Source organism: Anopheles cruzii, chromosome X (assembly GCF_943734635.1).
Source record: "Anopheles cruzii chromosome X, idAnoCruzAS_RS32_06, whole genome shotgun sequence".
Classification (NCBI taxonomy): Eukaryota; Metazoa; Arthropoda; class Insecta; order Diptera; family Culicidae; genus Anopheles; species Anopheles cruzii.
This window is the reverse complement of record NC_069143.1, coordinates 2,265,917-2,292,536: the sequence shown is the minus strand read 5'-3', so window position 1 is coordinate 2,292,536 and position 26,620 is coordinate 2,265,917. Positions and strand designations below refer to the sequence as shown.

The 26,620-nt window shown below is 52.2% G+C and overlaps 1 protein-coding gene across 1 annotated transcript in view; it reads right to left on the bottom strand.

Moving 5' to 3' along the window:
- Nucleotides 1-3,804: 3,804 nt before the first annotated feature.
- The window catches only part of LOC128276485 (protein amalgam-like), a 54,342-nt gene continuing 31,526 nt past the window's right edge, over nucleotides 3,805-26,620 (bottom strand). The window contains exon 13 of the mRNA XM_053014977.1: nucleotides 3,805-3,894. Within this exon, the coding sequence (XP_052870937.1) occupies nucleotides 3,805-3,894 (90 nt within the window). The remainder of the gene's footprint in view (nucleotides 3,895-26,620) is intronic.

The following is a 26,620-nucleotide window of genomic DNA, read 5'->3' as shown; positions in this document are numbered from 1 at the left end:
CCCAAGTTGTTGAATACATATGATTCGTATTTTAATGGAACCTGTGTAATGGTGTTTTAAAAAGCGGTTGCTGGGTGTGAAGTGAGTTTCCATGTGGGTATGATTGTGAAAAAACTACTTCAACCAAATAGCGTAGAGTGCCCCATCTCTCGCTCGAGATGCCCCATCTCTCGCTCGAGATGCCCCATCTCTCGCTCGCTAGAGCGGCCGATAACAGAACGGTGGATGAACGCGCTCAATCGCAAGCATTGCAGGGATACTGGCCAAGACCGCCCGCGCTGCTTTGATGCCGAATAAAGAAAAATGAGGTACGTTTTTTTAAATCTTATCTATCTATCTGTTTTATCTCTATCTTACTAAATATTTACCAGGTATATCTTACGAGACTAACGTTCTCTTAAAAAGCGACGTACGTATGGCTGCGTTTATTTATTTATTTATTTATTTATTTATTTATTTGGTAGTTGAGGCTCAACGGGCAATGAAGCCTAACTGAGCCCAGGGAGGACGACAATTTAACACTCAAGGGCATTCAACTAAGACGAACATAACCAATACGATCACGAAACGTAGCTACAGTAATATTAAAGTCGAAACACTCGAACACATCGTTGAAGCGACGGATGGCACTAGACAAGGGTTCATTATCACCGTACGCAGATCGACTTCGACGCACTGCAAGGAACTGCGAGGATCGAAGCACCCTCGAGGGCACGTAGAGCTGCAGTTGCGAGAGTAGGCTCGGCGCGTTGATTTTCCCCAGCAGCAGTCCCGCAATGAAGCAGCTCTGGGCCACACGCCGTCTGTGCATCAGAGGCTCGATCCCCAGAAGAAGACATCTCGCGTTGTAATCAGGCATCGTGTCGTTGGCGGTCCACGGTAACTTCCGTATGGCAAAGCGAGTGAATCGCCGTTGGATGCGCTCAATACGGTCCGAAGCACCTGCCGTCGCGGGGCACCACACGACGCTGCCAAACAAGTGTGGGCCGAACGATGGCGCAGTATACTGCCTTCAAGCACATGGGGTCCTCGAAGTCGCTGGACATCCGCATCAAGACACCTAGCGAGCGATTGGCCTTTTTTATGGCGTGGTCGATATGATCCCTGAACGACAAGTGGCCATCGAGGAGAATCCCAAGATCGCGCACCAGTTCTGCTCTAGATAGGGGCGCTTGGTCCACAGCGTAACAATGTTTTAGCTGATTCCGGGCGCGAGTGAACGAAACGACGAGACACTTGGGTATGCAGAGCGTCAGAGCGTTGCGGCTGCACCACGCGGAAAAGCGTAATAAATCGTCTTGTAGCAGTCGACAGTCATCGACGGAGCGCACTGTGCGGAAGAGCCTGGCATCGTCGGCATACATGCCGACTTCAGTGCATGCCGACTTCAGTGCCGATTATGCACAGTCTTCCATGGTTCAACTCATTATTGCTTATTTCGTGCGTAAGTCTGCCTAGTATTCAACGAAAACTGGACCTGCGCTAAATATGCTAAGTATACAAAACGTGTTGAGGTAATTGAAATGGGCAAGGTTTGCCTGTCGACGCCTGTTAGAAACGTGTTAGATGGTTCGCTCGTAGATCATCGTCTACGCTGCACCGATATATTTCCTTTTTTCATTTCCTTTCCCGCCATTCCGCGCCAGCCAACGGCAGAACTGCAACAGGGTCCTGCTAGGATCCTGTTACCGTGTATCCCGATGCCGCTGGCCGGTGCCAGTGTATCGACGCAAGCCCTTGTGTTTGCGTTAGTCCCTTATTTTATCGACGCTGCGCTTAGCGCGTGCCATGTTGAAGTACTATCGGACGATGCCCGCGCGGTCGTCCGAATTCGGGCGTTCGTTCGTACGGGTTACGAAATTGCAGCAGGGTTCGCACCCCACATTCAATACATCCACTCGGTGCGGCCAGACATGTAGATAGACGCAAAAAAACAAACAAAAATCAACTCCGACTGTGTCAGACAAAAAAAACAAGGAGAAAACAAAAAGATGGAGGCTCTTTTAGGGCTCCGCCTGTGGTGTGATGCGATGCGAAGACAACTGAAGCCAGCTACAGGAAGCGGGAACCCCGTGGATGGCCATTTGCACGGCGAGTGAGGCACACGGTACAGACACGTCGGACGCTGGCTGCTGCTGAATGTTTAATATATTTATTCTATTAATTTTCATTTTCAAATATTTGGCGAGTGTGCAGATTGGTGCATTTTTGTGAACCGAGGCCCGCGACTGGCGGCTGGCTCGCGGAACTCGTGACCCCGCGATGGGCACGTCTGTTCCGTGCCAGCAAGGCCAGCGGGCGGATGACGCCGAAGACTCGCCGATTGTGCCGTGCCAAACAGGAATCGCCTTGTTGGAGGTTCTGCCTGATGAAAGTGTGTGTGGATTTGCGACCACCGTCGGCCCGGGCCGTACCGTCTGGCTTTAAGTTGCGGACACTGGGAGGCTGCTCCACCTCGTGCCCACCATCACTAGTGGAGTGGAGCAGAGAGTAGCGAATCAATTAAAGCGCAACAGGACCAACGTGATCAGTACGATTGTTGGGGCCTTGGTAAGGCTTTGAGGTGGCACAACGTTACACAGGTTATTTGAGATCCGGAGAGAGAGAGAAAGCGAAGGAGAATGGAAGCTGCGGGTGCAGCACGCTGTCGTTCGAACTCGTCGAAGAAGATATTTTTGTTTCTTGCGTATGCCTGTGTGTGCTTGGTTTCATAATTAAATTTAATTACCCTGGATAAAGTGCATCACGTAGTTATTGATCGTCGACACTAAACGAATCTGCTCAACGACAGGACATAGCGCGGGGCCAATATTAACTCAGCTTACTGTACATGTATTGTAACATGCATCATGCCTATTAGGAACGCAACTGCCCAAGAAGTCTTGGGCAATCGATTTTGAGATTGGATTCGATCAGGGTAACGGCGGGTCAAAGACTGTTAATTGTTAACACAAGCGGAAACGGAACATCTTTGGAGTGATACGATCATTCTCGAAATATTGACGAAATGGGGCCAATATTTCGATAATGGTCGTGACTTGATGTTGTCAATTTGAAGCACGATACCGCCAAAGTACCGTAGGAGGATGATAGGATCATAAACACTTCGTCAACATTGTTTTATTGAGCGAATGTAACAACATCCAAATACGATTCAAACTCTAATAGGCCAAAGACAGTCGCAGTCGTTGGAAAGCGCGTATCAATGCTAATTGGCGCTCTGCTACGCTCTTTGGGACACAGGTTCAAGGTTTCCCACTTCAGCCCTGTGAAGCTGTAGCTGTAAACGAATGTCGTTCTGTGGGTGCTTTGGTGTTTGGTTTCACTCGCTGGAAAGTGTCGCGCCAACTTCAACGACTCCTGTACGGCGCGTGCGGCGCGTTTGTCCGCCTTTTTTTGGTGAGCCCTATGTGGAGCCCTTGGAAGACTACGAAGGCTGGGGACTGGCCCTGGGGACTGGCGCTGATTGCTCCAATTACATGGCGTCGGACCGTGGCGGGGGCGTTGAAATGGTGGCCAACCTCTGGTGTGGCTTTGTTTTACTTTTCAACTACTCCTTACGCCGACACGGTGATGCAATACTAGCCCTCCCCTCCTCGCCCATCGGTTTCTTTCGTTTGCTCTCGTTTTGTTCAATCTACCGTTCCCAGTCCAGTTCCGGACACGGTAAGTGACTGCTTAGTGGCTGACCTTCCTGGCCATGTGGGGCTGCCTGTCGTGTCCTAGAAGTTGTGGAAGAAGTGGTCCCAAATTAGATTACCTGATTTGATTTATTCTTGGCAAATAGTGCTCCACCGTGCGGCACTAGGGTGAGTTGAGATCTTCCCCCATCTCGCGGCTCTGTCCGGTCCGCCGGTCCGCCGGTCCGCCGGTCCGCCGGTCCGCCGTCCCGATCTGTGGCCGTGGGTACAGTACAAAAGTCACTCTCGGTCTGCAGGAGGCATTGTCTTGAAGAAGTTGAGCGATGGGGAACGGGCGTGGATGCGGCGTAGTTCTGGAGAAGTCCAGCCCATCTGGGACAGGGATGGCTGTCTGCCGTCTTCTCAACCATTCGCCGTGAGGTTCTGCCCGACGCTGATGCTCCTGTCACTGATAATGATTGGCTCGGCAATGATGGGGTGCAATCCGGTCGGCCTGAACGTACTTGTGCGTCGAGTTTTGCTCAAGCATTGATGTACCAGCCCCGGGGTGGGTGGGCGGTGGGTGGTTGCTAGACTCTTAGGCTGCTGCAACAGCAATGCTGCACGGGCCGTTGCACCGGTTCGGTTCCTGTTGGTGACAGTTTTGTATCTGTCGGAAACTTTCCTGCTCCTCGAGTTCTCGGAGGGGTGGGGGTCCTAGTGTGCAACACACACACTGTTGGTCATGATTTGATAAATTTTTGACCGGTGCCCTACTAAATACTCTTAGCGTGGGCTGGAAACCGGGATACGGGACCCGTTCCTCAACGAACAACTGGCGATGACGGCTAACTGTAATAACTTGAGCCCAGTAGGGTACAGCCGGCCGTACCACAGAGCTCAGAGCGCTGAATTCGCTGGGAAACTGCTCGAAACTGCTGGAATGTACGCTTAGGAAACGGACGCCAGCCAAGTTATGAGCGGTACCCGATGAGCGGGGTATCAGCGGGCTGCGGCGTTGAAGTATTTGAACCTCATCCGTGGAATATCTTCGAAGAAGCAGATTATTCGCTTTGCCCCATGATACACCGCCCAGGGTTCCCATAGTGCGAAGACCCTGCCGAAGACTGTGCACAGCGAAGGCTAGTGAAGCGTAATTTAATCTGTACCGAGTAATGCCTCTGCCTATTTGGTGGAAGAGAAACCTTCGGGCTGTCGTACGTAGGGACGGCTAAAAAGCGAACGCATGTTTGCTAGTGCTCCGCTTGTCCGGCCCTTATTAACCGCCTCCTGGAGTCTGGAGCACGTCACGCGGCGGTGCGGTGACTTGGTTTGGTGCTACTGGAGTACACACACACACACACGCACTGTACCCATGGAAGCTAGCGGGCGGAGAATCTTCTGCTCTGCTAATGGGTTGCTGGTGACGTGCCGTCCGGAAAGAATCCTGGACGCGCGCCTCCTGCGCGCCTTGTTTGTTTTTGCGTGTGTTTGTTTTTTTCTTTCCTGTTGCCAAATCGGGGGAGACCGGAAAACGTGTCAAAGAGCAGCGCTCGATAAAACCTTTCACTTCCGGCAATCAACCGGTGCTGGGGGTGGGGGTGGGCTAGGCTTTCACCCCGGCCAGTGTTCCGTTGTCGTGACCGAGAAACCGAGCAGTCGCGTGCGTGGTACACCAGAGTAAGAAATAGAAACGTGTTGATCAGCGCGAAGAGGGGGCTTCGCTTCATCGCTTGTGTGGGTGTGTGAGGGTATCACAAACGCAACCCAGCACTATTCGGGCAATTTCGAGCACTTTCGAGCAGTTTCGAGTAGTTTCTGATTTCTCACCGTGCGTGTTCCGAAGGCCTCCCTGGTGTCGTTTGTCGAAATGCGGGTGCCGAGCTAGGACCCGGGTCGCGGTATCCGCGACGGGACGTGCAGCAGCACCGAAAATTGAATTAGCACCGCCTGCCTGGTCAGCTTGATTTGCGATGCTGCCATCCGTGACTTCCATAAAAGCGTGATCGCCGTTTTTCTCAGCCCCGCTTCCCTCCCCCCATTCCACCTCACTTTTACGCTTCCTCGATTCTTCCTTCTCCTGGGGGCATCTTATCGACCGTTGGCGGGCGATCTGGGGCGCGTGCGAAATTAATAACGATTGCCTCCGCTGACAGTAATTAAGTGCCGAATGTGTGCTGAGTGAATTAACCACCATTCGGTGGGTTGGAGGGCCGGGTGGATGGCTCGGGCACGGGGCGACTGGTAGACGTTGCTGCGTTGTTCTCTGCGTGGGCGTGGGCGCAAATGATGAAAAACCGGTGCACATCATGTCGCGCGCTCCCCACGCGGCGACCGTTGGCCACTCGCTTGCTCGCCACGCTCGCTTCGTCCTGCCCGTACGCCCGTCCTGGGCGCCGTGAATGTATTCAACGTAAATCATTCGACTGCCGACAGTTAGCTTCTCCGGGCTAACGTCGGTGCCACGGTGTTAGATAACCGAAAAAATCCTATAAAATATACGCCGCGGGGTGGTCCACTGTGCCTGCCTGCTCACCACCTGTTATCCTACAACCACCGCAGTCGTACCCGGGTTCCATCGATCGCCGGGGGAAAAAAACAGAAAAAGACCGGAAAAAATTTGATTCCGCGTTCTCTTCCGGCCAACGAGCGCCCAACGCGCCCACCATTGCTGATGTGTGTGTGTGTTTGTGTGTATTTAATGTTGTCCCTCTCTGCCAATTGCATGTGTGGGTGTGTGTGTGTGTGTGTGACAGAGAGGCAGAAAAACACACGGTGGCGGTAGAACCGAACCGGAACCGGAGATAGCGCAGAGTTGGAGATTTTGGATGCCCGCGTCACGCGGAGGGCACGGGGGGCTCGGAGTGGCTCCGGAGTGGGTGGCAAAATTCGCCATAATTAATTACATTCTTTCGGCAGAAATTAAAATTTATTCACCATCCTGTGGTGCTGATGGTCGGACAGAGGGACCCTCCGCTTTTCGAGCTGCCGTCCGCCGTTTTGTTGACGGCGAGGGGATCGCTGGTGCGGAGGGGTGGCGTACATGAGAATTCACGACCCCCCCACCGCTCCTCCCGCACAATTTTCCATCGGGCCAATCGGAACAGGACCCGTCTCCGATCAGCGGTGTAATCGGCGTGCATCTTGATCGCTGCCCCTCTAATCAGTGGTGCGCCCGTACCACCTCTCAGCCATCACCCACCCCCCCCGCGGTTGGTAGTATCGATAGCCGTCAATAGCTGGCGGCGGCGGCACCACTGCTACCACCACAGACCTGACACGGTAAACGGTAGTAAACAAATAAATAAAACTAGCATAAAGTGCAACATAACAACGATGCCCACCGCCAGACCCCACCGTCCAGCGATGGTAATAAATTTCTGTGCAGAACACCGGGCTATTAATAACTCCGATGCAAAAGACCAACGACGCAGGCGGCCGTGGAACGTGGCATTATTCTTCATTTCCCGATTCGACCCGCTGCGGAACCGCGGGCCGGGGGGGCGTGTGATGCTCACGGTGTGGGGGGAGGGACGCGGGGCTCCCATAAATTGGTTGTGAAACGGTGCCGTGAACGTGGCAGTGTTTGGCTTACTGGGGCCAAACTGCGACTTCGACTGCTAATGGTATGGTAAACAGGCTCTAAGCAGGCAAATATGTGTGTGTGTGGGTGTGTGCGTGTGCGTGTGTGTGTGTGTGGAGCCCATCAGTCCCTGTCCCTATGGTGGCCAGTCGGGACACCGGCTATTAAATTCACAATATTTCGAGCAGTTTCGAGCGGTTATCACAAGCTTGTTGGGTGGGGATTTCGGACGGATGCGTGCGCTTTGAACAGTTTCCAAGTACCGCACACACCCTTGAGGCTTTGCCTAGACCCTCACAGGCATGTGTGTGTGCCAGCCAACATCAAATAGCTGGCATCTCCTCGATTATCGGATTAACCAGTATCCCAGAGCACGGGCCGTGGGCTGGACTGGTCCACCGGAAGTACCCCCGGGGGACTGGGGGTTCTGCCGCGTGGCTATCTGCTGCTGTCACCTACTACAAACGTCACCGGGTTCGTCGTCGGGCTCTCGAGTTCTCTAGCCGATCGCTCGGTGCAGCGACGCCGCTGTTTATTAGTATCCCCGTGGTCCCAGCGGGCCCCGTCCCGAGAAGTCGGTCGGCCGGAGCTGGTGGTAGTGGCCGGATTCCGGATGCCGGCAATCGCACGAATTCCCGTGTCACACACGGAAATCAAAACATAGTTGGGATACGTACAGTACAGAGTTTATTAATCTTTTCCGATGATATCGGACCCCCCCGGGGGGCTCCGCGTGCGGCGGCGGCGGCAGTTCGGGTAGTGGCGAAGTGGCAATGTAGCAATGTAACCCCGCCTGGCTGCCTGCCCCCCACCTTCCCCTGACCCCCACGACAGCGTTGATTGCCGGGAGCAGAAATCCAATTAAAACTAACACTTCGGCCGGTGTCGTCGTCGTCGTCGTTGTCGCCGGCGACAGCGCGCGATCCAACTCGAACTCCAACTCGGCTGCCCCCTGCCCTCTGTTACATTAGCGGAACGGAGCATCCTCATTTTCCACTTTATTTCCGGCGCCCGCTCGCAAGTCTTCGTTCGAGACCACATCTGAGATAGTAAGTTCGAGCCAGAAGTTCGAGCAGCTTCCGTTGGTGATGGGGAAGGTGGTGAGGAGGGGGGGGGGGAGAGGGGGTGAAACCCAAACACTTAACGAACATCGCGAACACCCCCGCGGGTCCGCAGCCACCACCCGCCCCTTCGCGAGGGGGTTTGCTGTTGGGGTGAGCGCACAATTTTTCACACGATCACTTTTATTGCGCTTTGATTTTTCCGCGCGGCCCACCCGGTTGTAATAACGTTGCCGATGATGGCCGCCAACTTCGTCTATCGATGCTTCCATCGGTTCCGGTTCCGTTCCGCCGGCTCTCGAGGCCCTGCGGTTCCTCCTGCGGCCGTTCGCTTCCGCGAACGCTGATATTAATTTTTGCCCTCCTCGCTGATGTCTCGTTGTGCCTCGGTCGCCTGGGATGTTGGGAGGGAGGAGCGGCGGATACACGAGGATGCACCACGTGGTCGTGGCGGCAAAAATGTCGCGTGGCCAATCTTATTCCGTGAGACGTAATGAGACGGCACCGGAAACCGGTCGATAGTTAGCGTTCGCTGTCCAGGGCGGGGATTGACTCCCGGAAGACGCTGAACACGTGTCGCTGTGTGTGTATGTATGTGTGTGTGTGTCGGGGGTACCAACAGGAACAAAACCACACACTCGCACCACAACCACCCCCCCCCCCCCCGGGGGGTGCGGGCCGAAATTGAAAGTTCCGGCGCGCCGGATGGTGATTGATTTTGACTATCTCCCGTCCGCCCGCCATTCATTCGCTCTACTGGGGGTGGGAGGGAATGGGTTGGGGAGATGTGGTGGGAGGCCCTCCTACTACGTCTACTTGTAGCACACGAGGACGCCACACCGCACGCATGCCTCGCGCGCTGATCGATAGCACTCGGATCTCGCTCTCGGAAGTCCTCGACGTCCGGAAGTCGACGAAGGGTCGCCGGGATAGGGTAGCCCACATCGAGGGGGGGGTTGAGGGGGGATGGTCTGGTGGCGGCGGTGGTGGTGGTGGTGAGGTGAGATCAATCTTCCTAATTAAAAAGATGCAGAAGCGAGGTCTGCTCTAATCGGGGACCCGGGACCTTTCTACCAAATGAGGATTTTAAACTTCTCCAGGCTCCGGGCTATGGGCGCGGGGAGCGGGGATCCACCTTTCCAATAAGTGGTTCTGTAATTTCCAACCACACCGCCACCCTGACCGCCGCTCTGACCGCCCTTGGAACAGCATCCCCAAAAAACCCCTGGTACCTTTAATGTGCCCGGCCAGCCCGGGCCAGTCGGGCTCGACTCGGCTTTTTCGGACCGTTCGATGCTCGCATCGCTCACTGCGGTCCGTTAATGAATATTACAGGACCACACCGCCCGGTTCGCCGCCCCAACCACCGCTCTCTCGGTGTGTGTGTGTGTTAGTTTATTTTTATTGTGATTCAAATGGAATAGATTCCGGACTTTCGGGGTTTGGGTCGGGCCAGCGCACGCCACCAGAATTAGGTGCCGGAAATAGACTCTAGACGTTCCCTCCCCTTTGTGTGTGTGTGTGTTCTACAACATCCTCCGGAAGGCTACGGCAGGACAGGACACCGGAATCGCCCGATGCTGTTTTATAGGTTTTTGGCCCTGATGGTGGCGATGGGGTCCGGGAGATTTCTCCAGTCCCAGATTCTTGATGGTACTGGCGGAATACCCTCGCGTGTATATGGACCCAACTGTGTGTGTGTGTGTGTGCGGCACTTTTAAGGCCATCCAGACGTTCCATTCCGCTTCCAAGGCTTCCAAGGCACCCGGTCGGGTATGAACCTCGCCGTGCTCTGCATATATCGAGTGGCGGAAGGAGGCGCAAGACGATCCCAGCGAAGTCCCAACGAAGTCCAACTTTTCTATCAAATCCAACGCGCGTCGGCGGCGGTCGTGTGAACCGTTTCACACCCACTTCTTCGATGGTGTTCCGCGGGCGCGCAGCAGCACCCCTGCTGGCTGCCTGCTGCTGCTGCCTAGAAAGGCACGGACCGGAGCCGGCGTTCTCCGGGGTTCGCTTTCGAACTAATGAATTTCGTGTTAATTTTCTATTTAGTTAAAATACACATATTAAATTTAAGCGTGTATTCTTCCACCGCTCCGCAAAGTCTACAATGGACCCGAAAACCGAGCGCTGTGGTGGGGGGGAATGGAAGGGAGGGTAGGTGGCGGGCGCTCTAAGTACACGTGTTGATATGGCGGGATGGCGGGAAATGCCGGTGCCGCTCTGCTCGACACTGCTGCTCGACTCGGAACCTTCGTGAAGTGTGGTGTAGTAATATACTGTCGGCACTTTATTATCTGGTCCGCGAGGTCGAGGTCGGGGAGGGGGCGAGGGGGACGTGCAATCCGGCTACTATGGTACCCTGGTGGTGTGGGTGTGAAGACACTAGCACCCGAGGTATAGAGGGTACTCCACGAAACCGAACTCCGGATTGTTCGCCGTCGCCCTCCCAAGTCGGAAACGGGACGAAGGGTCGGGGGCGGGGAGTCCATGCCCGACTCTAGCCCGACGTTGCCGGAGTTGGCAGCGCAGCCAGCCAGCCAGACATATGCTACGAAGGCAGCTGGAGCTGGAGCTTCCGGCGGGCGATCCTGGTCCCTTACGGTCCTGAAAGTTGATATACGGGAAGCGATTTGTCAAACTCCGGCCGCGCGCTCGCGGCCCTCCGCGGGTTTTGGGGGATTGAGGGTGGGGGCAGTGCGTCGGTTCGTCATGTGACCGCCCCCGACCGGTCGCAGGAACACGCGTTGGGTGCGCACGGTTCACGCTAATTGCGCGCGCCCGTGAAGAAGGTACCGTGCGGTGCGTCGGTCTCTTCCCGTTTGATGTGTGTGTGTGTGTGTGTGTGTGTCCGTGTGGCCAGGGGCCGCTGCATAGCTGATTGCCGTTCGCATCGGGAAAAACGGACGCCCCGCGGGAACGTGACGCCCGAAAACGCCAGACAAGAATTGCACTTTCTGATAGAGGATAGCTCGGGTTAGCGCCAAAACGGTTTCGCGAAGGGGGGGGAGGGGTGCGTGGTGCGCGCGTGCTATGATTGTTTCCGGGGCCGAGCACCGAAGGTGGAATCCTCTTACTGGGGTGGGGTCCTGGGGTCGTGTTACCTCCACTGTCTTAAACGAGTGCGCAGCGTGCGTACTTCCTGGTCGCGTCTGACCCGGAAACGCCAACCACAGACTGCCGTCCGTGACTCCTAGACTCTAGCTGGTAGTCAGACGTTTATGGTCAGACTGTAAGAAGCCGAGCTGAGCGTTAATAAGATGTTTGGGCGACGGCCATACGTGTGTCGTTTGCGTTTACTGCGACTCCCTGGGCTGGGCGTTGGAAGTTTGGTTTGGTAGAGGATGGCTTTTCTCTTGGGGCGACCTGGCAACCTGTCGCCTTGACTGAGTTTGCTTGGCGTTGAGTTTTGACGTATGATAGAGTCTGAGTACTTAGCTTTTAAGCTGGAGAGCCTCGTGGGTCCGTTCACTTACGATGAGCAAGAAGAAATTACGTACATCGTAATCCAACCCGAGAGCAGGGTATTTTCACTTTGGTTCGTCTGTTCATTTGTAACCAGTTTTCGAGCTGATGAGGTGATCAACGTTAAATTGAACGTTCTGTTGTTCCCAACATTATGAAAAACGAAGAATTCCCTTTTAACTGTTTACAAACGTACTATTTGACCCAGACATGTTGGTGACAGTGATGCCAACTGCCAAGAAATAGAAACATTTGTCGGCGTATCGGATAAAAAATAAGTTCAAAATCAAAAGTCCAAAAGTTCAAAATCAAAAGTCAAAGTAACAATCTCTCGCTCCGACGCTCCGATATAGCGCGCGGGGGGCTTCATTCTGGCTGTGGCGATTAAGAGTTTCGTAGGGGGAACCCGGGAACCCGAGACCCCGGTGACCCGGGGCCAACAACTTCGCCTGTAAAAACACATCGTTACAGAACGCAACAGAGATTAACTTTGTCCACCAGGTGCCAGGGCCAGTGGTTGTAGCCGGATAAGAAGAAGAAGGTTGTGGACTTGAAGTTAATCCTGGCGTCAAGTACGCTTTCCAAGATACTTCATACCCGCATCACCTTTCCAGTCTCTTCAACTTCCTTTTGCCCGATGGCTTTCGATTGGGCGGAGTTCAGGGCAATTTGGTGGGTTAATATCCTTTGCGAAGAAATGCACCTTATTGTCACGGTACCACTGAAGTACCTCCCTGATGTAGTGGAAGCTTGCCAATTCAGGCCAAAACTTAACCGGACCTTTGTGTGACCCAATAAATGATAGAACTCGCTTTTTGAAGCACTCTTCCTGAGTACAGCGTTGAGTTCATCGTCGTGTTTGTGATGAAAACCGGCCACAGGTCCAAATTCCTTGGCAGATCAATAGTTTTCGTGCAAATTTTTTCGCGAATACAGCGGCTAGGTCCTGTTTGGATGCTTACATGCAACGAAATAACAGTAGCCTCTTCGTAGACAGATCCTCTGGACAGTACTTCTGCTGACACGATATTTTTTTTTTGCAATATCTCGAAACGAAAGTCCAGGATTTGCCTTGATTGATCTCAAAATCTTCCAGTTCAGCTACCGGTCGTATGTTCCACTACGATGTCTACTATGAATCTTTCGGTCTACGGTATTGCGTTCCCAGAATCGGCGGAGCATAGCCTATACAGTTGATTTTGTGAATTTCAGTGTTTTTGCAATTTTTAAAGCAGACCACGTGTGGTTCTCGACGTGAGTGTGCAGAATTATTTTTCTTCTTCCGAGTTCCATTAAGCATAACTTTCTATACACTCCACGTACCAAGATGACACTTTCAGCACTGAAAGTTGAATGTTTACTTCGGACATAGCTGTCAAAACGTTTTGAAATCCGACCACCAGAGGCGCTGCTAAAAGACAACTTTTCCCGCTTCTAAGTGGTCCATGCTTTACACCTCATTGAGATCGGTTTGATCGGACCATTTCGCTGTGTAGTGTAGACAACCAACAGTCGCAACATTCCGAGAGTGATCCATAGTGACGGTTCCCGACGGAGGTGTTCCAACTTTGGCTCGTTCGCGCAAACTTGGCACGCGCCAGCCGAAATCGCGCACCGCGTATTGCACGTGGAATGGGGCGATGGATTCACGGCTAGCGCCGACCGTGGCGCCCGACACGAAAGGATATGTCGGTGGGTTGGTAGCTGCGGGGGAGTAGAAAAACGTGTAACCGCGCGCGCGAATCCCACGAACCAGAAAGCAACCCAGAAGCACCCAGCCCGCCTGCTGCATGCTGGATGGAAGCGCACCGCGCGAAATGACAAAAACGCAACGATGCGGAGCGAAGCGTAAAAAGAAAAAGTTGCGAACGAACGAACGGAGAGAGAGAGAGAGAGCGAGACTGATGGCTTTTGGGCCAAGTGATGGTGGTGGTCCTGGAGGTTAGGGGGGAAAGAAAAGAAGCACCAAGGGGCCCCGCCGGGGGTAAAATATAACTGTGCAATGTGGATACAATGCCTATTGCCAGCAACTCGTGGCTTGGCGCGCTCGCCTGGAACGCGAACCCCAAGCAGGAACACGGGACGCGCACGCCGATGCATTCCTCGTCCTCGCGGGCGGCGGGCGGGGGGTCCTTGGTCCGTACAGAGGACGATTTGTTTTTGTTGCCATCGATGTTGCCGTTGTTGCTGTTGTTGTCATAACCCCCCCCGAACAGTGCCCGGCGAACATTTCCTTACTCGCGCCCTCTTTTTCTCTCTTTCTCTCTCTCTCCCGGTCGGTGTCTTTTGTGTGGCCACCGTTACCGCCGTGCGGTCCTTGACAGGATCCCGGTTACTACAGTACCGGACACATTTTATCTCGGATCCTGGATAAAAATCCTGGATCCGGGAAACCTGGATCTGGCATTCAGTGGCAAAGCATTCCATGGCATTCATTCAGCAAAGCAGCAATGGCCGGTCAATGTGCATTGGTAACGCTCGAATGGTGGGATCGGAACGGAGTAGTCTAGTATGATGACCAGTACCAGAGTACACCAGACCCACGCCGGATCCTTCCGACGCCAGTGAGACCGAAAAGCGGGACGCACTGCATAAATTGCGCTTCTGACAATAACAGCAACAGCAACAGCACCGAGACCGAGCAGCAACAGCAGTAGAAGTGCAAGCATACGTACATACATTTATGCATATTATGCTTTCGCCGTCATTCACCAGCGCGGAGCGGCGGCGGCGGACCTCGAAGCGGGACTGGCGCAGGCTGACTGGATGGCTGGCTTTTGCAATCTACGCGACTGAATTTTAGTGAAAGCGATCATCACACGATACATTAAAGACGACGACGGCGACGGCTTTTTTGCTTTCTCCCCCTGTGCACTCTCTCTCTCTCTTGCTCCCCTCCCCTTTACCAGCGTGCCAGGCGAATCGGGGCCGCATTGGGCGCATTATTTTGCAGCCACACAGCAGCAGCAGCGGCGCCTTTGTCCGCATCGCGGTTATTTCTTTTCTTTGTGGGTTTTTTTTCAGGACCGGTTGGTTGCCGAAAAAGTGGCATAAAAGACCCGGCGTCTGAGGGATGAGGTGCGGGAGAGGTCTCCAGCATTCGAGCGTTCCGGGAGCCGGTGCGTATCGGTGCCACCAAAATTCTAGCACAATTCGAGCACTCGTAATACCCGCAATAAACGCAGGTTTCGCGCAGGTAGTTTCGAGCTGCGCCAACTAGTTGCCATGGAAGCTAGAGTTGGCCGAACCGAAACCACAGAAGGCTCACCGTAGGGCTCGGTCTCGGGGTCCTCCGCGAGGTGTGCTCAAATGCCTAGGGTAGCCACGGGTGACGTTGGTTAGACTTACCGTGTGGCTGCCCACGTCCCGTCCCCACGACTCAGGCAGGTATAGGATAGCCGCAGTACCCATGGCCCGGTGCAGCACTTTCAATCTGCACTCCACCCGCACCCCTTTCCCGTCCACCACCACGCTCCAGGCACGAGGGCGAAAATGGAGCGAGCAATGTCTTCCGCTGGGTTGGGTTTGGTTGTTGCCGCCTCGTTGAACTTCCTCGGAAGGACCTCCACCGAGCGAACAGCGAAGCGCAAGTAAAAGCGGAACAAATAAAACGTAATGGAAAACCTTCCTTCCTTGGACCTTCCTTCCGATGTGGTAGATGCGGTGCGCGGTGCGGGTTTTGTTTGCGGTGAAAAACGAACGTTCATTTAGAGGCAATCAAAACACGATCGACGATTGTGTGTGTGTGTGTGTGAGCACAACATATCCTTTCTGGGGGGCCCCCATCCATAGAAGGTGTACCACTGGGATGGTCGATAAGCTTTGCAGTTCAATGAAAAAAACCATTTTTAGTGTTTGAATAATACTACCTAATACTGAATAACAAGTACAGCTCTCCCTGAACATCAATGCACTTGTTCCAACGAGATTAAAATTTCAACAAATTCTATCCCCTGAAGGCTGAGAATCTGAAAGGGTTACACAAAATACACTTTCACAGCTACTATGACCTCATCATTTGATGGAAAGCTCTTCCCACGCATGCAATTTTTAAAGGTCTAGAAACAGATGGATGTCGCTAGGGACCAAATCTGGTGAATACGGTGGATGCTCCAACAAATCGATCTTTAACTCATGGATTTTTGCCATTATCAAAACTCCAACATTCCAACATGATATCCTGTATTTTTCCTACGAATTCAGGTGTTGTTACGGTTTTTGGACGTAGATCGATCCTTGACGTGGCTCGCCTTCAAGGCTTAGACGAGCACGTTTCAATTCAACAACTCAGCTTTTTACTGTACTGATTTAAGGAGCGGCGTCCTTATATACACATAACATTCGCTCATAAATTTCCTTTGATTTTAAACGTTCGAAAAAAAAAATCAACTACTGCACGATATTTGTTTGTTTCCAATGTTTTCCATTGTAAAAAATACTATGACTCGTCGATACTAAATGGTTTGTAAACAAAGCATTATTTGACGGATCGAAAAGGAACTTCACATACGTTCATATAAAGAGCGTGTACCAACATAACACAATACATTTCGGCTAGTAGCAGGACCCTCTGTTATTGATCCGCAAAGCTTATTAAACAGCCTGGTACTACGAGTAGGACCCAACACACACGGAACGTTGGGTGAACGAGGTACAGGTGCGGCGGGCAGGCGTAAATTCGATGACATAAATCATTCGGCGTGGGCGTCATAAATAGTAGCCGGAGTAGCAGGAGCCGGAGCCGAAGCGGAGTTCATCAATAACCGATCGACCGGATCCGGATCCCGCAAGGGGTGCCCAGCAGGAATCGACTTCTGCCCCCGTGTCGCGGCCACAACCTAACCGGGACGCGGGACCGTGGTGATGAGCGAAATAGCTACTGTGGGAGATACTACCATAGGGTGTACCTATCACCACACACAGGATGGGGTCACAAAAGAAATCCTGTTGTGGCGGGGGGGTGCGTCGGTTGGTGTGTGTGCATGTGTGGGACCACAAACCTCGTAGACTCGCGGAAGAATGATTGCACCGCCCCCCCTGCGGAATATATATATTTATTTATGTTTGAATAAGGCGTGCGAATATAGTTGAAACACCGAACGCCGAATGTTTGTTTGTGGTCCACATCCTCCTCCCTCCACCCGCGAGCCAGCCGCCCATTCCCCGCGGGTACGGCTAGCTAATGCCCTACGGGGGTGCGGGGCCGTCGGATTTGCGGTAGTGGTGGTGGTAGCCGGTATAAGCAGGGGCTCCCGCCGAGGTCCTGGTGCCGAGGGTTGGGCTAATTGATTACACAGGCCACTACACATGTGTGTGTGTGTGGGTGTGTTTGTGTGTGGCGGATTGGCCCTGACTGGGTGCGTGGGCCCGGAAAATCGGTTACCAACCGTTACCAGGACCACCCCAAACCCCCACCCCGGCAGCCATTCCACGCTCTCTAGGTCTACGTCTAGCGATAATTCATTTAAAGCACACTTTTCGGTCAGTGATCAAAGCCCTGCTGCTGCTCACTGGTGGTCTCCTCCCGCGGTCCTGGCTGTCGGACTTCAAAACCCACAATCACCCGCGGGTGTGTGCCCGGGGTGTGTGGGGGAGGGGGTATTCCGCGAAAAGCGAAAGTCGGAAGCCGCAGCCACCACCGTTTACCGACAAATAAAATGCATTAGAGAGTGCGCGCGCGGGAGAGAATAGGAGAGGGAAAGAAAAGGAGAGAGAGGGAGATCCCGCGGAACGGCCGGACTTGATGGTCAGCTTTGGCAGGACGGCCGCGAAGTCAAAGGGCATCGCAGCGCACCCTGGCTCCTGCGTTAGTCTGGGCGGCTGCCAGGATTACCAACCGTCAGGGAGCAAAAACGAAGGTAGGCATAGTAACACAGCGGGACCATCCCCAAATCTCCATCCTAAATGGAAGCTCCTGATGGTGCACCTTCGTCACAGGTACCAGGCTCCGAAGGCACACAACAGGCATTAGTTTTGCATTGTTTCAGGCGCGCCCAATTTGGCCAGTTGTATTGTTTGGTCGTCGCCACGGAGAATTATGTGTCTCTGGTCTCTGGTCTAGTCGGCGTACACAAATAGACACATTTTTGCGGACACGAATTATGAACGACGGCGGTGGGTGAGCTTCCACAGGTTCGCTGGTTTCGGCGGAATCAGAGAAGTTATATGTTCGTCCTTCTTGAGTCTGGTGAACCAGACACATGGTCCTGGTGCTTCCATACCCAAAGCCACACTTGATTGATCACTGTTAGCACTTTTGAGTTCCATGGGTCGGCATTTGTTCCACTTCACTGTCGGCGGAATCAACTTGTTGCGCATACGTTGGGCATCGTGACTTGCTTTTAATCTTGCGAATGAATCTGAACCTAGCACGACCTTAATAGTCTTATCAGATCTCAAATACAATGTAGCTGTATAAACAAACCACAAGTGACATTACTATAAACAACTTTTATGTCTTACACTGTTGCATCCTGCAATGTTCCTCTGCCAAATCATCTGCTCCTGAGGTTCCTTTAGTTGGGATTAGTTGCTTTTTCAGTGGATTCCACAGTTTGGACTGTGCCAGAATGTTTAGAAGTTGCGGCACACTTGGTATCACTTTCTCCTTTTTCTGGTTCTTCTTTTCGGGATTTTTGTTTGTTTCCTGCTCTTGAATATTTATATGAGTAGCACGGTTTTTTTTGCTGGTCTTCTTAAAATGTTAAACGTACATTATGATTCATAACTTATCTAAACGAGGATAAAGAAAAGAGCCAGTTAATCGTTCTATTCCATGTTTTATACCAAGTCCAGCAGCACCTACAGCACTATGCCGATTATTTGTTTCGAGAAAATCACTAGCAATTCTAAGTTACTCAAAGTTTCACGGATATGTTCCCGTTTCGGGCAGGTCTGGGCTTTGTGGTGAATAATAATCTGAAGTGTTAGCATCCTCAATTCTTGAGGTACTTTTTCAGATTCAAAAGACAAGCAAATACTATATGCACGAACATATAACGATCGGTGAGGGAATCCTCCCATGAGCGTCACAAGTGGTCCCGTGGGACCACTACCCCATACGAACGCGCTCTTTGGGCGCAATCTCGAATCCTGCCTTCCACTACTGTAGCTTTTTTTGGAAAGCATAAAGAAAGAAGGGATCTTTCGTTCGTTTGCTCGTTCAAGATTCAGGATTTATTGCCTATTCGGCTGGGGCTCCACCATCTCACGTCTTCACGCCATCCTTAGATCTGCTGCTGTTGCTGCATGTTAAACTTCATACAAGGTTCCACCAGTAGGTAAACCGTGAGGAAAGGCCTTGGTTAGCGGCTAGCTGGAAGGTTCGCATCTGGAGCTTCCCGTTCGAATTGTCAGCTCCTGAACGCGAACCTGAAGCAGCACCTCTTTCCGTTGCTTATTATTGTGACAGCATCGATCCTTGGCCACTCGGCATGCAGATGGGTTGCAGACCACGAGGTCTTAGCCTGCTGGTTCACACACTTCTACTTCATAATCCACCATTTGAAGTCATCTTCCCAGACTACTGAAGACTAGTGACTGACTAGTGATTAATGGATGTCGCTTCAACCACTGATTAAGGTAGCAAGACTAGTCTCTGAATTCCTGATCGGTAGAATTGGCACAAGACGCCAGGATGTCGCCTTAACTGAAACATTGGGGAAACCGTTCGATCCCGGGGGTTTCCGTGGGTTTAGTCGTTCTGCGATCGCGATCGTTTCTCTTTATTGATCACTGATCAGACAGGTTCTCACGCAGTGAACTCCAGTTAGATTCCCTAGAACCCCGATAACAGATGAAAGAAGCTACAAGCTCAAAATCTCTATAATAAAGATAATAACCTAGACCCCCGATACTGGAGGATGCCAACAACTACCTCGCTAATTCCATCCCAAGAAAGGCGTGAGCGTTTCCGTGACTAATCAGACCAGAGAAAGACCAAGGAAATCCGCAGCGGCCAATGGCTCTTCGCCCTCGTTCCGGTCGGTTCTTACGCTCCCTTATTCCTCTGGCCATGCGTTAAGTACGACGTGCGAATACCTTTGTGAAACAACAATAATAATATAGAACCAACAATAATACCCAACTCACGAACGTACGATGCTCTACGAATTAGTATCACATTCACGTAACGTAGTAGAAAGTAATTAAACCTTTTGACTTGCCTTAAATGCTTAGACAGCTCATTACACTTTTCGATATTTGCCGTCATATTATTACACAGATGTCAAACTGATCCTATAATGCTTCGCTTCTTAAATAAACGAGCTTGTGATAACAATTGACCGAGGGAGAATCAATCATTTTGTAGGTTTTATCCTCCTACTTGTATCGATTGTCCCTGCGCCTTGTGATTGCAAAAGCGAGTCGCATACCCAAGTCGAGTAAATAGGATGAGAATTCGGAGTACAGATCGTGATGGTATGAGAACCGGTCATAATCAGTTGACTTTGCTTCTTTCAAACACCTTACTCCGGGCTCAAACGTTGTCAGATTCCACGATAATTAGATATTTTTGACTTAGCTATTGCCTTTTTACGAACCAAAGGAGTATCCAAGAATTCTTCCCGTCACTGCCACAGGTAGGTGTCAAACCCTAAAGACCCGTATGATAACGGAGCCTGAGAGCGAAGTAACTGTGACTGTGAGTGACGGCGAGTCAAGCCGTGTATGTAGCGTCCTTGATCAGAGCGTTAGTCACCTTCACAGTGGCGGCAGCGACAGAGAAGTCCTTTGGGACCCCGAACAACGCACCGGAAATGTGAACGATCGGATCGAAACTGAGCTTGTCATTAAACCGTGGCCCCCTTCAAATACGATCCAGTCCGTTTCGCTAAGCATAAAAAAAAAATGCAACCGTGGCCGACTCAATTACAGCCGCATTCATTCGTGACAGGTCGGGCCGGTACCGGACAACTAGGGGGTTAGATTTAGACCAGTAACTGGTAGGTAACAGGACTCAAAAAACCAAAAATAAAAATATGCTGAGTCGGTTTGCTACGACCCAACATCGCGTGTCATAGCGTCATTGATTTGAGAGATGCTCCTGTTGCCTGCCTATCGGTGGGTGGCACTCTCCGGTGTCTCTTGCTCTGTGGCTGTGGATTAAGGGATGACGGTCGATGGACGAACGCACACACGCACGGGCTCCCGCGCACACGGTTAAAACAATTGAAACCCCCGACCAATCGGCAGGGCTTTGTGGAAGAGCCGTGGACCGACGTGAGGAGCAGTGGGCCTCCGAATGCAGCAGACTCCTCGCAGCGCGCGGCAGTACACGGGGCTGCTGCACTGCTGCAATTAGAGAGCTACGCTGCAGTAAGCGATGGGACTCCTCCTCGGTCTGTAGCTCCGGGTTTTGCTGATGATAATGGGGACCGAGCGGAGATGTCAGACGTGGGGGGGAGGAGGTAGGGTATGGGGACTAGTACATGGGCAGCTAAACGAATGGAAATTCACTTTTGTTCACCCCGGCCGACCGGGGTGCCCGGTCGTCCTCCGGTCCTTCGCGGAAAGGTCCACGTCAGGAGGCCCGTCGGAGTTGGAGCGTTTAGAAAATGGGCATTAATCCCTAGGTCAAACAATAGCCCAACACCGCAGACCAACCGTCCCGCTAGGAAAGGGGGGAATGGGGCGGCCGGCGGTCCGGGGCCCTGAAGTGTAGGATGGTAAACACGACAACGGCTAGTTTGTTGTCATCATATGACCTGGAGTCATGCATCGGCATCGCCCGTAGACAGCGTAGGACAGGGCCTGGTCGGTTCTCTGTGTGTGTGTGTGTGTCTGTGTTGTTGTTGCGTCCGGTTTATGCAGGGCGGTGGTTGCGCTGTTGGTCAAGTTTGCAGGTAGAGCACCATTTTCCGGTCGTAGCAGCAGTCGGTCGTAGTTGGCGGTGGTGGTCCAGCCCCGACGTCCCGACCCGTGGCAGCCCGACGTGGGACAGCGTTGGCATTCCGCACGCCGGCTTCGAGTTTTAATATGCTTCCAAACAGTCAGTTAAACATTGTTTCATTCCGCCAACACATTCCGTACCACCGCGTCTCCTGCGTCTCCTGTGTACCGTAGCGCTTGTTGGAAACCGTTCGTCGTCGAACACGTCGTCGGGTCTTCGTCGCTTCAGACAACTCTGCCCCTGCGGAGAGAGGGAGAGCGAAAGAGAGAGAGAGGCACAGGGCACTTTCTGCCGGTTTTGAGGGTTAGGTTGACCCGAAAGCGACGATGGTACCGATGGTCTATCGGTACTATCTAGTCTGGTGTTTGGATTCCGAAGATCTGACGGCTGTTACCAAATGTCGTTCCAGCTTTCAGCTTCAATTTCTCGCCGAAGAACCGCCAATCAGCCAGTACAGTTTGATGTGTTACTGGAGGGCCAGACGAACCGTAAATCCGAGCGTAAAATTAATTTATTATATCAAATCGTTGCGGTGCGTGCGTGTGGCAGGCTTAAAATATAACAACGTGGTTACCGAAATGTCAAACGTGTTTACATTCGTGTTTTGTAAACAAACGCTCGGTTTAACGCTTGGGTTTATGTGTCCGCTGAGGCACAAACGTTTTGACTTAAGCACATCGATTTGACGTTAAACATTTATGTCAAATCGAGTGTTTACGGTTCGTCTGGCCCTCCAGTTACAATTAGTTCTTAATTATCTGGTCCCATGCCGTAAATGTCAAACTGTTGTTACTAAACGTTTACAATTTCCAGAATGAAGTATGATGTTCTAAAGGTCAAGTCATCGGTAATGTTGAAAATCCAAACACTTGATGAATCTTGACCCTATAGTTTGGCACACCTCCAGTGCCGTTGGTGCGTCTGAGAATCGCTGGCTGGCCCACCAGCGGCCGAAGATACGAGGACCGTTCAAGATTTTGACAGACGTCACACTTTCCGTGCGCGCGATTTCAACGACCAGCGGCGGCACCAGAAGCACTTGAAGTCTGCTTCGGAAGAAGTCGAGGTCGAGGCTCCGGTGATCGTCACTACTTTCGTGATCACCCAACTGGCGGGTCACTCCCCTATATTTCTCCAATTCATTCTTGAGTTCAGTTGGGAGTCGCTCCCTGTCGGGGCCCCCCTGGCTGAAAGGGGTCGGTCGGTTAGGGTTTGCCACAATTGTGCGAATGTGTAAATCAATGAATTTCAATTGCGTTCGACTGTCAAACGTTTCGGTTTGGTTGCAAAGTTTCAACACCACTACCAGCCAGCCAGCCAGCCACGCCAGCTGTTTTCCCTACAGGTACCGGCGCTCCGTTCCGTAACTGACTCCGTTCCGGTTCGGTCCAGTTGTGCTGTGTCCGCCCTGCATTAAACTCGGACTCGGGCTCATGCTGTCTGTATCCAGGGAGCCAACCGAGCCCGAGAAGATACCGGAAAGCTACGGGCACGCGGTGACCACGAGATGACGACTGGCGTTCGGCCGAATTGAAACTAATTGTTTTCGCTCCTGCTGACACACAGAGGGCACAGTAACGAAGTTGCTGGCCACACCTCCACTAAGATGTAGTAGTGGTAGTAGTAGCAGCGACCGAGTCTAGATTGTCCGATGTCTTGTGAGCGAACCTTCAGAAACTCCTTTTTTGTGCGAACGGTATAAGCTTGAGGCATTACCAGACCCTAGATTGTCTGACTCGTCGGCACCGGAACCGTTCGATGTTAAACCGGACTCGAAGACGCCGGGACGGTTCGTCCAGGTTTAGCATATCAATGCCCCAAACACTGCCGGACATTCCTCAACTAACGCATTTGCCCCGTAGAACCCTTTCGCAGCACTGCTCCCACAGCTTTGGGTCATTTGTTCACATACTTCCGGTGCAGTTGTTACACAGCCCACTCCACCCATGGAGGTAAGATTGAATCTTGCGGCTGCGACGGGGACCATGAGCGGCACAATTATTCGGCCCGGACTAATAGTGACTGTGGTGGCGGGTCGCTCAAAGGGCGATGAGGGTCACAGTCCGCAGCAGTAGCAGTTTGTTCAGAACTTTTGATTTACGCCGCCACGTCCATGTTCGGAGCTCGGTCAAACTCCGTCCAAGTCCAAGCTCGGGGAGTCGTGGCTTCCGGCGGAATCACTCCGGCTCCGAACTGAACTCGACGACTGCCGATGATCCCGGTGACTCCGGTGGTGTGGTGCGTGTGCCGCTTCTTCGACTACTTTGGACAGGGCCGTACGGGGTACGGTATTTTAATTAAGTTTTGTCTCTTTTGAACCCCCGTCCCTCGTCCCACGTCCCTTCCCGCCCTCCATATCACAACTTGCCTTCTAGGGTGCGTTCGTTCGTTTGTTTTGGTCTAAAAAGAATGTCGGCGGCGTTTTTTAAAGCGAGAATGCGAGAATGTGTCAATGTCAAATGGATGGATCACTTCGAGCATTTCGAGCAGCGGCGCAATGAAGCGCTTCCAAGCGATAGGAGGCTGTGCGTGTGTGTGTAGCGTGTGTGTAAAGAAAGGAAGGAAGCTCATTTAAAGCGGGTGTCGTCCCGGTAGAGGGAAGACTCAGCTCAGCCTCCATTGACGGGGCCGCTAGTTTTGGCTGCTTTGGGGACCAAAATAACCTACATCGGAGGGGGAGGAGCGGAAGTGATGAAAGGCGGCGTGCAGCGAGACTTTTGTTGAGATTCGGAAGCAGCGAAGGACAATATTTGTGCACCTCTTTTCTCCGCTATCGAGCCCGCTACACGCTACGGTTTGGGGGGGCCCGGGACCGGAAATTAAACGTCAAACTGACGGCGAGTAGCCAAGATATCATGTCATGTCATGGGCCGTCCGGTGGACAGTAGGGCGACAGTCTGCAACTTTAAGAAGTCCGCCGGTCGATTCCCCGTCGAGTTGGTGAGTCTCACGAACTGTGTCATAACTGGACCCTTAGAACAGCACTTTTTGAGGTCGCCCTTTAAAAAGTCCCCCAAGATGGCAGCATTCGAAGCGTCTTCATCTGTCAGTGACGTGGCGTGGTGGCGAGTGGCGAGTAGTCTAAAAGTGCGATCCGATAACTCTGGTGGAGAACCCTTTTCGCGCCCAAAAGCAGTAGGTCGAGAAGAAGAAGAAGCAGCACAAGGAGAAGGAAAAGATGGTCCAAAGGAATCCAAAACAGAATTGAAGGCTCATTGGCTCGTGAACTAGGCAGTCTTCCCGGTGCCGAATAACAGGACATGCTCGAGTGGCTCGGCGAACCCGCCGATAGGTGATCGATTTTTGGCCATCAACTTCGCTAAGGGATGGCTGTGCCGGCAAGAGTGCGAATAATTTATTTGGCATCGCGCGCGAGACAACAGCTCAGTGGCAGCAGCAGCAGCGGCAGCCGCAGCACAGCTGACAGCGAAACGAGCGAAACAATATGCCAGGATGCCATCGAGCAGGGAAGAAACAGGCGACAACTCGAGAAAGTTTCACGCCCCGCCTCCACAGTTTTGGGGCCGAATTTATTTTCCTCCCCCGGTGCTCTGCCATACTCTGCCCGGTCTCAGGACATATCAGGCTGGACTTGTTCGGCTGGCTGGTGGCGGAGATATTGGAACATTGAAGCTGGTTGGAAAACGGAAAAAATGGCAACAGCAGCACAGCGTACCAACTTTTGTAATAGGCGGGTGGAGTAGGTTCCCCAAAAGTGGCGTCCTCGCCAGCTGCTAGTGGAGCCGGAGGCCCTACCAATGTATAGCTAGCGCATTAGATACCGAACCGTTCCGACCGGCCGAAGGTGGACCGACTAGTTTACGACCGACTGCCTGCCTGCAACCCGTTCGGGCGCAGCTGTGACCGGGCCCTTGGCCATTCAGCCTCCAGCTTCTCGGAACATCAAAGCGGACCCCGACCACCCATAAGCCAGCGCTTTTTACTGCGGCCATTCGTTCCGTTGGAATACCCCGTTCCTCATCAGATTGAGGCTGGCTTGGTGGGGGTTGGGCTAACTTTTCTTCATCCACCCAATTTGTGAGATGCTTCCCTCTCGCCTAGCATCGCCACGGCACAACAACCCCAGCGTTGTAGTTACCGTTCGTGCGCAGCGCCGCTGTGAAGCAGATTTCAGTGCTTTTCGGTTTCAGGATCTATCCAAATCAGTCTCAATCGAGCTTAGTCACACACACACACACACACACCGAGATATACATAATCGGTTGGCCGAGCTGCTCCACGCTCTAGGGGTCTTAAAGTACGAATCGCGTGCCGTGGCTTCGTACGCAAGTGCCGAAGGTGGTCCGACCGACCGGCTATCGGAATGCATTCTTGCTTTCTTTAAACACCTGACTGTTCAATAAGTGTTGCGGTTCGATAAGGAAAACACAATTTTATGGTGCGAAATTCACTTCATTATTCATTATGGTCTCTCTGAGCATCAATGCACTTGTGCGAACGAGATTTCAAATTATGAAACCGTTCCCTGATGCGAGAAGCTGGAATAGAAGGACTGCAGAGCACGCTTCTAGAGCTGTTGTGACGTCATCATTTGATCAAAATGCTTTCCACGCATGATTTGTTTGTTTGTCTGGAAACAGATGGAAGTCGCTAGGGGCCAACCATTTTTGCCATTGCGGCCTCCAACGGTTTTTTTCATTGCGTTGTTTTTAGCTGAAGCCTTTCTGCTTTAAAGAACGTACCTTCTGTTAAATAAGTACCGGGAATTTGTGATTTTAAAGAAAATGCTTTATTAGATTTTGGATTTTTTTGTGGTGTTGGGTTGTTACACATGTCAGTGACTTATGGTGAAAAGTTCGGCCATTTTGAGCAATCAGTAAATTTTTTACAGTTTTTTTTGTGCACGTGTCTTGGCTCATCGCCAGGTATGTTTCAATAGCAGCTCTATAGACGAACTGCCTGGTATTAAAAACAAACCCCTGATGCGGCTTTAATGTGGACTACTCCCATCAAAAAGGTAAATTAAGTCCCTACT